The 12,356-nt window shown below is 33.8% G+C and overlaps 1 protein-coding gene across 5 annotated transcripts in view; it reads left to right on the forward strand.

Annotated features, from left to right (window-relative positions):
- SRPK2 (SRSF protein kinase 2) overlaps window positions 1-12,356 on the forward strand; it is a 278,675-nt gene that overhangs the window by 198,632 nt on the left and 67,687 nt on the right. For all 5 annotated transcript variants that reach the window (XM_072653122.1, XM_072653124.1, XM_072653123.1 and 2 more), the window contains exons 4-7: window positions 3,571-3,679; window positions 4,284-4,371; window positions 4,622-4,709; window positions 6,820-6,926. In XM_072653122.1, the coding sequence (XP_072509223.1) occupies window positions 3,571-3,679; window positions 4,284-4,371; window positions 4,622-4,709; window positions 6,820-6,926 (392 nt within the window). The remainder of the gene's footprint in view (window positions 1-3,570; window positions 3,680-4,283; window positions 4,372-4,621; window positions 4,710-6,819; window positions 6,927-12,356) is intronic.

Genomic DNA, 12,356 nt, shown 5'->3' on the forward strand with positions numbered 1-12,356 from the left:
AATCCCAACACCAGAAAACCAAATCCATCATAACAACAAAGAAATCTATACCCAATAACAATGCAAGGGGCACTACCATCCCCAAACCTTTCCTCTGTTAGGCTTCCCACAAACCAACTCCTTTAAACAAATCATAAACAGGCTCCCTTAAACAGAATCACAAACAAACTCTTGCGCTCACACTAGTTGCTCCCTGCTCTCTCTTTCCCAGCTCTGACTGCTCTGACTCACTTCCTGCTCCAACCCTTCCTGCTGCAACTGTTCAGCAAACTCCTCTCACCAGAATGTGACCCAAACAGGTCACATGGGCCTATTAATGGATGGGAAAGCTGTTCCCATTTAAATTGCCATTACATGCAGCTAAGTGGCACAGTGGATAGAGTGTTGGCCCTGAAGTCAGGAGGATCTGAGTTCAAATGTGACCTCATACACTACCTGTGTGACCCTGGGCAAGTCACTTAACCCTGTGTACTTTAGTTTCCTCATCTGTAAAAGGAGCTGGAGAAGGGAGTGGCAAACTACTTCAATATCTTTGCTAAGAAAACCGAAATGGAGTCAACAAAGAGTTGGACATGACTATCCAACCAAACAACAACAATAAATGAGACATCATGGTGCATTGTAAATAGCTCTAGATGTCTAGTCAGAGGACATTTGATTTTGCTTCTGACCTGTCTCACCTTGGTCAAGTCAAGTAATTTCTCAACTTCATTTTCCTCAACTGTGGGATCAACTCACTGACTTCTGACTCTAACCTATGATCTAAGGTAGAATTTTGGGATTATAATCATGGAAGAAAATGAGTGCCATCACACCCTTCACAAAGGAATTACGAAGGCATTTGCTACCATGTTATTCTCCACATACTCTAAATTCCAGTCAAACTGGCCTTTTTGCTCTTCCATATATGGTTGTTCCATCTCCTGTTTCTGTGCCTCTGTACAGGCTGTTCCCTATGCCTCACATATCTTCCCACTTCACTTCCTCTTGGAATCCCTAGCTTTCTTCAAGGCTTTAGTTCAAATGCCATCCAGAAAAACCATTCTTAATCACCTAGTTGTTAGTGCTTTCCTCTTTCTGTAGAAATTACTTTGTATTTTGTGTATACTAATCTGTTTTTTATATTGGTTCTCTCTAATAGAATATGAGGTCTCTATGGGTTAAGGACTGTTTTTTGTTTGTTTTTATATGGCCAGCATGCCAAATGCATTGCTTTGTACTTAGTAGCTACTTAATAAATGCTTATGAATGAGTTACTGTTATATTTCCTGGGAAATTTATAATAAATATAATAATATCACACATTTTTATGATGCTTTATCGTTTTTAAAGTACTTTTTTCATATTAAGCCTATGACTTAACTACTACAGATATTTTCTAAATTTTTATCAGTGAAGAACTGATAAATAAATAAATAAATAAAACCAGTACTGCTTTATTCAGACTGAGATGAAACATGATTTAAATGTTCCTTCTTGTATAACATTTCTCCAAATAGTATCCTAGCAGTCATTGAAGAGTTCTGATGGTGCTTTGTAGTCATAATTCTTTTACTTTTCAATCCTTTTATACACAGATTTAAGCTACTTGGTAATATCTGCGATCCTTTATATTACACTTGGATACCAGCTTTTCCAATTTTTACACTTTCAATACACCAATAGGCTTTTATTTTCACTGTTCCTAAGAAGATATCTGTTCAGAAACTGGAAGGCACATGACAAAGTGTCAGAATTTAGAAATCCTTAGAGGTGATAGACTAGGGATGGGGAACCTGTGGCCTTGAGGCCACATGTGGTCCTTCAGTTCTTTAAGTGTGGCCCTTTGACTGAATCCAAACTTCACAAAACAAATCCCCTTGATAAAAGGTTTTATTCTGTAAACTTGGACTCAAATCAAAAGGCCACACCCAAGGACCTAGAAGGTCACATGTGGACTTAAGCTCACAAATTCCCCACCCCTGTCTAGGATACTGTGAATCGTTACAGGGAATAATCTACTGTCACATTAATGTATTGCCATAAATAAACTAAGAAAAGTTAGAGTAAAAATTTCTGTTGAAGAAGAAATATTATTAGGTTATCTGAATATAAATATTATCTCTCAGTGCAATAGATCTTCATATTCCACCTTTGCCTTCAGATGCATAACCAAGTGAATTTTACTCCCCTACTGAGGAAACTCTAGTGGCTCCCTATTGCTTCTAGACTAAAATGCAGACTCCTCTAGTTGACATTAAAAGCCCTTCACAATCTAGTTCTGGCTTGCTTCTTACAAATCTATTACACATTACTCCCTGCCATATACTTGATGAACCAATCTCAGTGGCCCACTTGCATATTTTATCTCCAGTCAGCATGCCTTTTGGCCCTGATTCCACTTTGATTTCATCCCTTCTCTTCCTTTCCCCTTCTCTCTTCTCCCTTTTCCTTTCCCCTTTCCTTTTTCCCCTCCCTTCTTCTCTCCTTCCTCTCACATCCCAATCCTCCTCAAAGGTCAGCTCAAGTGCCACCTCTGACACAAGACTTTTCCTTACTTTGTATGTTTTTTACCTCTGTGAGTACATATTGTTTCCCTCAATAGAATGTAAGCTGCTTGAGGATAGGGACTATTTCATTTCTGTCTTTGTATGCCTAGTGTAGTACTCCACATATAAGAGCTGCTTAATACTTGTTAATTGATTCACTAAGATTTGATTTCAGTTCTTCCTTGGAAGCACAGGTTCCATAGTTATAAAACTGGGATAATAATTCCTGGGTCTATAGTTCATTTGAAGTTATTGACAGCAAACAAAGACTCTTACATAAGCCAATTTATTTGGAAAGAAAGTTGTAAATGAAGTATTTTCCCAATAATTGTGGAATGTATAAATAAATTACCAAATAAAATGTAAAAGAACTTTTCTTTAAGAAATTAAGAATGTGAAGACTTCAGATAAACATGGGAAAATTATATGTAGTAATACAGGATGAAACCATTTCTAAAAGTACAGTATGCACCATAACTGTTGCAATGAAATGAAAATCGTTATAAGATACTTTTGTCAGATCCAAAAGACAATGTTTATGCCATTCTCTCAGTTAAAGGTCTAGCAGCCTCTTTTCTGTTAATAATTGATAATCATTCTCTCTGGGAGAAATTTAAACATTTGTTTTTAAGTGTCTGCTTTTAAAATTTATCAATCAGTTTGTAAAAAATAATAATCCTTAAGCAGTTTTAGAATATTATTATGAGAAAATGCTTTGTAAATCTTAATTTCCAATATAAAATTGGACTATTATCATGATGAGTTATTTCCCTGTGTTCATAAATGGGTACATCTTTGCCTCAATGAGATATAATAGAAAGGGATGATGAGAAAGCAGAAGGTAGGTAAAGAACTTTGTTTAGCCGAGAAAAGACTTTTGTGACAAACAAAAACAAATTTAAATTTTCTTGAAAATTACTAAATTGTTTATTAATTTTCACATCGTTTTATTACAGCATATCAGATGCTGAAGGTAGTAGAAGTAAGAAATTTTTGTTTTTGTTTCTTCACTTAATAGAAATTTTTATTTTTTCATAAAAAGGTGGCTACCATCCAGTGAAAATCGGAGACCTTTTCAATGGCCGCTACCATGTTATTAGAAAGCTAGGATGGGGACACTTCTCTACAGTCTGGCTGTGCTGGGATATGCAGTAAGATTTATATTTTTTCTTTGTGGTTTGGATTCCTAATTTAAATATATTAATCTTGCTAAGTGGGGTTTGTTGAAGGGTTTTTTTTACATAAATTGCTTTATGTTGTCGCTTCACTGTTTTTGGTATTTGACTAGCAAAGTTTTCAAGAATTAAAATCTCTTTGGATTTCCATGTCCTCTTTTTAAAAAAAAAAATGAAATTTTTGTTGTGGGGTATAGGAAGCTTGTTAGTTGAAGTTTGCAAGACATTGTTCAGTAGATGAAGGTTAAATTGTCATGATATATTCACAGATTATCAGGGTAGAAAGGTGGGATCTCAGAAGTCTAATCTATACCTGAACAGGAATTCTTTCCACAATATTCTTCAGCAATAGTCAGGCAGCTTTCACTAAAAAATCTATAGTAAGGGAGAAAATGTTAAGAAAACCTTTTTCAAATACCAATTTTTTTTTTTTAAATAAATCTCTTTGGGAGGAAATTTTGAATTCTTCTTCTTAAATAATTTTAATACTGATGTTATAACTTCTTATCCTGAAAATAGAACATATATATGTATGTGTGTGTGTGTGTGTGTGTGTGTGTGTGTATTTTTTTTTTTCAAGGGGAAAAAGATTTGTGGCAATGAAGGTTGTGAAAAGTGCCCAGCATTATACAGAGACAGCCTTGGATGAAATAAAATTGCTCAAATGTGTAAGTATTGTCAAAAGTTTATCTCAATGACAGGGAAAATTATTGACCTCAAAACTTGATTTTTTTTTATTGCATTTTAAAACATTTTTATTAGCAATACTAATATTAACCTGGAATTTGTTTTTCATAATTTTGACGTATCAGTTTTTATTAAAATATCATTACTTTAAAATAAACTTTTGCTCAGAAAACTAGGATTAATTTAGAGTTATTCTCTTAAGGGCATTTTCGTACTTTTTTTTCCCTTTAGGTTCGTGAAAGTGACCCAAGTGACCCAAACAAAGACATGGTTGTACAGTTAATTGATGACTTCAAAATTTCGGGCATGAATGGCATACGTATCCTTACTAGGCTGTCTGTAAAAAGTGCGATTGTTCTACTAATCTTTCTATATAACTGAAGCAGTTTTATTGTTCTGTCACTAAAAGTAAAATATGTCAATCACAGGACAGATAAAGTAGGTAATTCATAGTCTCCCATTCTTTTAACCCATTGCAATATTGACATTAGTAGTAGGTATTTGGGTAGTCAAGGCCATTCAGAGATAAGAGATGTTCAGAGAGGACACACTTTTATCTGGGCAAAGCAAAGGAAGGTCAAATAGTATCATTAATAGGAGAAGGAGAATAAAATAGGCAGAGTACTAGATTAGAATTGGGATGATGATCTGTATCTGAGCTGGAGGGGTAATAGGGCGTTTGAGAGGGAGATTGGCACAAGATGAAGGCAAGATTGCATGAAGGAAAGCAAAATTTAGCCAAAAATGACTGATTGCAAAAAGATTCTGAATTCCCCTCCCCACCCCTGATAAAAGCTGTGCTTCTTACTGTGTGACTGTGGGAAGTTACTTACCCCTCAATATTTGTTAAAAAAACAAACAAACAAAAAACAAAACAAAACAAAAAAAAGCAGGAGTTGTTGAACTAGAAGAAATTTGTGACGCCATTCAACTCCAAATCTGTGATCAATCTATCATTAAGTATTTATTGTCAACTACAGTAGCCACTGTGCTTGGTGCTGGGGATACAAAGACAAAAATAACACAGTGTCTACCGTCAAGGAACTGATCATCTGTGATTCTCTGATGAAAGGAAAAAAATATATAATTATAATGATCTAGAATATTAATGTACTGAACTTGCTCATAAAAGAGAAGGGTTGGGAAACAAGCATTTGTTAAGCTCCTCCTATGTATCAGACACTGTGCTGAGCACAATACAAAAATCTGGTTTGATCCTCATAGCAACCCTGGGAAGTGGATGCTATTATCCTCCTCATTTTATAGTTAAGGAAACTTCAGAATGGAGCAGTAGTTCATTAAGCAAAACCCATCAGTCTGCTGAATCTAAGGAACACATTAAAAACAAAGATTAATAAAGTTTAAAATGGAGGGGTTGTAAAGAGCTAATTGTGCCTCAGTTGAATTCAGAAAAGTATAGTCAGGAGAGATAAACGTAGAAGCTGCATTAGGTTTAAAGGCACTGTAGATCAATATCAGTATGGAATAAAAATGCATTGAATAGCATAGCACCTAAGTACTTAAAGAAAAATATAAATAAAAGAGAAGATGACCTAGCTAGGAAGATGTGAATTGTGATCTTCATGTAGCATCTTTCATGTTTAGACACCCGTAATAGAAACATAAAGAAAAGAAATTAAATTTGAACAGAGTATGAGCAAGATTAGATCCAGTGAAACTTTGGTTTTTATATTCTGAACATTAAGGAATATACCTATTTTTCTCCATTGCACTGCACCTTTTTAAAAAAAGTTGATCATGTGCTAGAGCATATAGAATTTGTAAATAAGTGCAAGAAAGCAGATTTTTAAGAACATCCTTTACAGTAATCCAATCAAAATTTTAATTTATAGAGGAAATATGAACACAAGACACAGACCAAAAGCTGATTTTATTGGAGAAAAATAGATATGGAGAATCTGGGGAATAGTTAATGTTATCCTGAATAATGAATGATTCAAAGAACAAACCTTAGAAAAAAGAGTTATTTTTTAAAATTCCTGCAATGAAACAGCATACCAAAGTTTGTGGGATGTAACTAAAGTAGGCGTTAGATGAAACAGTGGAGAAAAAGAAGTAAAAATAATTGAGCATGCCACTTAAATAACAACAACAAAACAAACTAGTAAATTAACAGATTAATAAGCAGCCAATCAGCTGCCCCATTTAACTTACAAGTTAAAAATATTTTAGTACCCCTTTTCTTTCAGGCTTCTGTACTGTTAAACCATTTTCCCCTTCCTCCCATTAACAACATTGACAGAAAAGGGAAAAAAGGGGTAAGATATTGGAATACTCTGTATTCCTAGGGTATTCAATGTTTTTCAAAGTACTGATTTTGCTTCCAGTTTTTATAACCTTTTATTTTTTCCTTGTTTCTATTTGTGTATCTACCATCATGATGTACATTTTCCTTTACTATATGCTAGATGTTTGTATGGTCTTTGAAGTACTTGGCCATCATCTCCTAAAGTGGATAATCAAATCAAACTATCAAGGTCTTCCCATTCGTTGTGTAAAAAGTATAATTCGACAGGTAATATGTTCCCCTATCCAGTTATGTATATTTTAATTACAGCTGGTTTGAAGTTAATTGTTTTTTAATTCTTGTTTTTATATACACATATATACATGCACATTATACAAATAATCATACATGCATATACACATACAATCGAATATATTGTAATCTCTTACTTTAATACAGTAAGGAGCTATGTTTTCATGTTTTCTTTCCTTACATGTATATTGGAATTGTATTACAGCTTTATAGACAATTTGAGAAGTTGCTTTCACCAAATTAAAATTTAATGACCCATCCTTTGGTTCTAAGCTTCTTTGAATTTAATGAGGTTCATTCTAAGATGATAGACACACAGTCTGTAACAGAACCAGTATGCAAAAACTCTGCTAGTATAGCCTTTGGATCCCAGAGTCACTTTAAGTAGGACTTTACTACTGTTTGTGATCTCTTATTAAATATTAGTTGAGTTCTTAATAAGATGGTGTTATTTCTGTTTCCATGTATTGAAACCATTACATGTCTGTTAACATAGATTTCTTTATTCACATTAAACTCCGTCTTAAGTTAAATGATAAGTGTGATGTTAACTCATTGGATAATTTTTTTCACCATCCCAGTGTTTTCTTTAGTAAAATACTGCTGAGAAGACTGATAAGTTTCATATAAATTGTTCTGAGTACATTTGAAGGAAAACAAAAGTGACCAAAGAAATGATTTAATTACATGTGAAACTTGATATTTATTTTTATCAGCTGACCTGTTAAAATACTAATTTGGAAGGGAACTCTCAGATTTAGAAATTTACATGATTAGTAACTCAAAGTCTAAGCTATATGTAGATAGGGACCATGACATATATGTGGTATGAACTTTTGAAAAGAGAGAGATTGAATTGAATTTTTAACTACAAACTGCATGATATAAAACTAAATTAAGAAAAATGCAAATATGGTCAACTCATGATTTAGTACAGTTAATACAGCATAGTATATAATAGTACATATAGTATCTACTAAATAAAAGTATAGACTATCAGATAATCTATTTTGGGGTGATAAATGATATGAAAACAGTGAGAAAGATAGGAAAGAAATCTTTCAGAAAAGTTTTTAATTCAAATTTTTGTTAATATATGCTATCTAAAAATAATTTTTTATTTGATCCATACTCATGGGTTTATATAGTGCGTATTAGATTTGGATATACAGGAGTCAATATTAACATAGACCTAAAAGAATTATATACCTAAATGAATTGACGACTAAATTAACAACTCAAATTCTGAAGGACAGTTGATGCTCATTCACCAGAATCATTTTTCTGTTGCTGTTAACTTATCAATTTTTGGTTCAAATTGTGTTTTCCTATCTGTAGTAAACATCTGCCTCTCAGGATGTGATAATATATGTACTTATATATGTAAGCGTATATGATCTCTCAAGTATGTCTATTTGGAGCATGTGCCTAACTTCAGCCAGCATTTTTCTGTACTATTACATATCTTTCATAAAAGCCTAAATACAATATTCAGTAAAAAGCCCAAGACAATATTTGTCAGCATAGGACACATATTTTACCAACTCTGCCTTGTATACAATCTGAGAGAGGCCTATTATCACTGTTTATTTTCAAGGATATCTCATTTTAAGACTTTTACCTACATTTAGAACACTATAGTAATTGATCAGTTAATGAAATGATCAAACAATGAAATATTGTCATAATAGAGGAGAACATTTCACTAACTGGTAAATGACTGTACATGTATCACTTCTCAGTGGTAGAGCAACATGTTAGTGTCATATTGTCAAGGAAGATCATGTCCTTAATACTTCTGTTAGAGAATATAAGGCTGGATGGCTTCAGAGTCTAGCTGGTTTGATAAGTCTTAAAGTCTAACTTCATTAATTCCACTATGGATTTTTTCAGTGTGTCTTGATTTCTATAGAAGGAAAGACTCATGGTCTAGATTTTTTTCCCTTAAGAGTAGAATTGTATGGCATGGTTTTGCATAAAAATTTATCATTAAGCTTCCCCAAATCCCTTTCCATCTGTGACTTCAGCAGATTTTAAATATACTAAGAACCATAAGGATTTTTATGGGGAACAACAAAATAAAAATGTTAGTTCCTGAGAAGCATTTTCCATACATATGTTTGCCTCTGATTTGTGATCACCCTTGAAAATGAACTGATAGAACTGACATTCGGGTTAGGAATGTATAGCATTCTTGTTCACTGAATTTATTAAAAGTTAAAGAATGACAGTATCTTAAAATCAACACATATATCAGCAGTGTACTGTGCAGAAGTTTAAGTAGTTAACTGATATAAAATTCTAAGAGTTTGATTTAGTTAAATGGTAATGAATTTCACAGTTACTTCATTACTGCAGAGATCTATGACTTCATCATCATAGTAAACAAACTTGCCACCAATACAAAGGATATCATCGTTGTTCTGCTTTTCTGAATTATTGTGATTGGAAAAAAATTAATCACCTGATAGCTAGTATTTTGGTGAAGTTCTTATTTTTCAAACTAAACTAGACTGGTTTTCAAACAAGAGATAAATGGTCTGTTTTGTCGTATTTAAAGACTTTCTGAGCTTGGTAGAACCTGCCAGAATACATGCTAATGTGGCAAATATTCTGAAAGCCCAGAATGTCATAATAAGGTACTACAATAGGACTCAAGTGGTTTTAATATCACAGATAAAACTTTTTCAAAAACCAACAGCATACTTCAGACTCTAACCTTCAGAATGTGTGTGTGTATAATTTATAACATGTACTGTATGAGGAGGGGTGTTGAGATGCATATATACATATACATCCAGACATGTGTGTGTGAGGCAATTTGGGCAAATGATGAAGTTAGCCTAGAATTTGAATAAAAGGAAGAAATTGAGCTACATTGCCTCTGAGAAATTTTCAGGGCTTTAAAAAACATTCCAAACTTCTCCTTAAAAGAAGAGCCTTTCTTCTTTAACATCAAATATTATTCTGGTGAATATGGGTGACTGAGAGTCATGAAATACCAACATCTTTAAATAATTATGGTTGGTGTCATCCAAAAGATAATGGAGATGCCTTGCCTAATTGGTATGAATAAGTCTGCAACATATGACCAACAAAGAACTGCTCAGCAGAAGCAGTAATGTCATCACAAAGATATATATATCTAATAGGTTATCATATATCATGCCTTTTCAATGGGTGGGAGAGGGAGAAAATTTGGAACTGAATATAAAAATTTGGAAAAAAAAAGATGTTGCAAGAAAAGAAAGTAGGCAGGTCATGTAGCACAAGCAAGAGATAACTAATAGACATTCACAGGATTCTTGAGAATAGGAACCTAGTCAAAAGTTACTCTACCAATACTCTTTGGATAGCCAGCTTCTGTCTGATGCTTTCTGAATTCTAGTGATCAGAATCCCTAGATGCCTAGGTGAAAAAATCCCTGTCTCCTGCTACTATTTAAAAAATTCTATTATTATTGCACTTTTATTCATCATGGAGCTCTTCCTTTTATTTTCCTATCATCTTCTGGTATTCACAAAGACCTGGTTCCCTAAGAGCCTAAAATCTGTGACTATCCCCTCAGCTAAAGGATACAGTTTCTTTCATGTAGCCCTACACTGGTCCAGGTGAAGGAGTAGGCATACTCTTTGTTCCCCATTTCTACTTCCTGATCCCTCTCTATCATCATAACTCAGAAATTTCTCATCCTTTGAAATTTATTTCTTGCGAATAATACCACTTCTTCATAGTAGTGATTTATATTAGACCATGGGACCATTCTCATTCCTTTTTCAATGAGTTTAGTATCTTTTATTTATGTGTTGCAGAAAGTCTCTTTAGGTTTGCACCCATAAGGACTAAGTGTATTGTACAGATTCACACAAGCTCAAGTAGGCCAATGAGTTTCCTCGTCTACCCTAAATCTGTGATATAATTCCTCCTCTGCCTTAATTTCCTCCTGCTTTATTCCATCCTCTGATGAAAAGATAGTACTTTTCCACAATTAGGTTAACCCTTCCATATGAAGATTTACCTATCTGCTTGGACTGTAAAAGATTCCTAATTAATTTCCTTTACTCAAGTCTCTACATTCTCTTATCCGTACTTCACAGAGCTACCAAAATGATACTCCTAAAGCACAGGCCTGATCACATCATTCTTCTGCTCAGAAATCTCCAACCAGCTCACTTTTGCTTCTAAAATCAAAGAACAGATTACATTTGTCATTTAAAGCCCTTAACAATCTGGCTTCCACTTATTTTTCCAAGTATATTTCACGTTATTCCCCCACACCCCCATTATGCGCTGTGATCTAACCAAACTGGTCTGCATGTTACTTCTCAAACACAACATTCCATCTCTTTTCTCTATTCTTTTGCTTATCCTTCATTTTGGGAATATACTCCCTCCTTACCTTTGCTTCTTAGTATCTCTAGTAAGCATCATTAAAGCCTAGCTTGAATGCCACTTCCTAAATGATGCCTTTCCTGAAGCACTCCCATCTCCCCTTCCCCAGCAGTTAGTTCCTCCTACCTCTTTCCAACCCAATAACCTTGTTTTTTACTTTATTGGTATTTTATATTTACTGACGTGTGTACCTTTTATTTTCCCCCAATTGACTGCAAATTCCTTGAGGGCAGGGATTGTTTTGTCTTTGTATCCCCACTGCCCAGTACTGGACACATAGTAAGCATATAATACATAAGCTTATTGATTGATTGAAAACGTGTGTACTGCAGTAGTATCCGACTATATCAAGAATTTTAGAGATAGACTCCTAGTATATTGGTTTCCCATTGTAGATTATTAATGAGGAGGATATGTAAAAGAGTTGCCTAGGTTGGGGGGGCCTGTATGAATTATGATGTTACCCCCAAATTTTCAGTCTTGTCATCTTGACTCCCTTCCCATACCTCTCATGGTTTATCAGTTGCCATATATTCTTGATTCTCTCTCCACATTGTAATTTCATCATATCTACACACAATATTTCCTGCAGGGTTTTTATTGCTTTAGAATAATTTTGATGTTATTTGAATTTAGCTCTTATGTTCAAGATTATAAAAATTCTCCAAGATGATTTTATATCTCTTATGTTTAAATAATAAAAAAAGATTGAAATAGTTATATTTTGTACTTTTGAAATATTACATACTGAGCTTTACACCTAATATATTTTTGGTGAATTGCACATGTGTACACATTGGCAGAGTGTGCCATTATTCTTTTTGATTTAGCAGATATGATTACTACATTTATTTAATGAGAAAGATACTTGATTAGAAAATTATATTTAATAGTCAATATTTATTTAATGCTTTAAGCTTTGCAAAGTGCTTTGCAAATATTATCTTCACAACTACCCTGGGAGGTAGACACTATTATTATCTTCATTTGACAGATGAGGAAATGAAGACAGGT

This window comes from Notamacropus eugenii, chromosome 3 (assembly GCF_028372415.1).
Source record: "Notamacropus eugenii isolate mMacEug1 chromosome 3, mMacEug1.pri_v2, whole genome shotgun sequence".
In the NCBI taxonomy this organism is placed as follows: Eukaryota; Metazoa; Chordata; class Mammalia; order Diprotodontia; family Macropodidae; genus Notamacropus; species Notamacropus eugenii.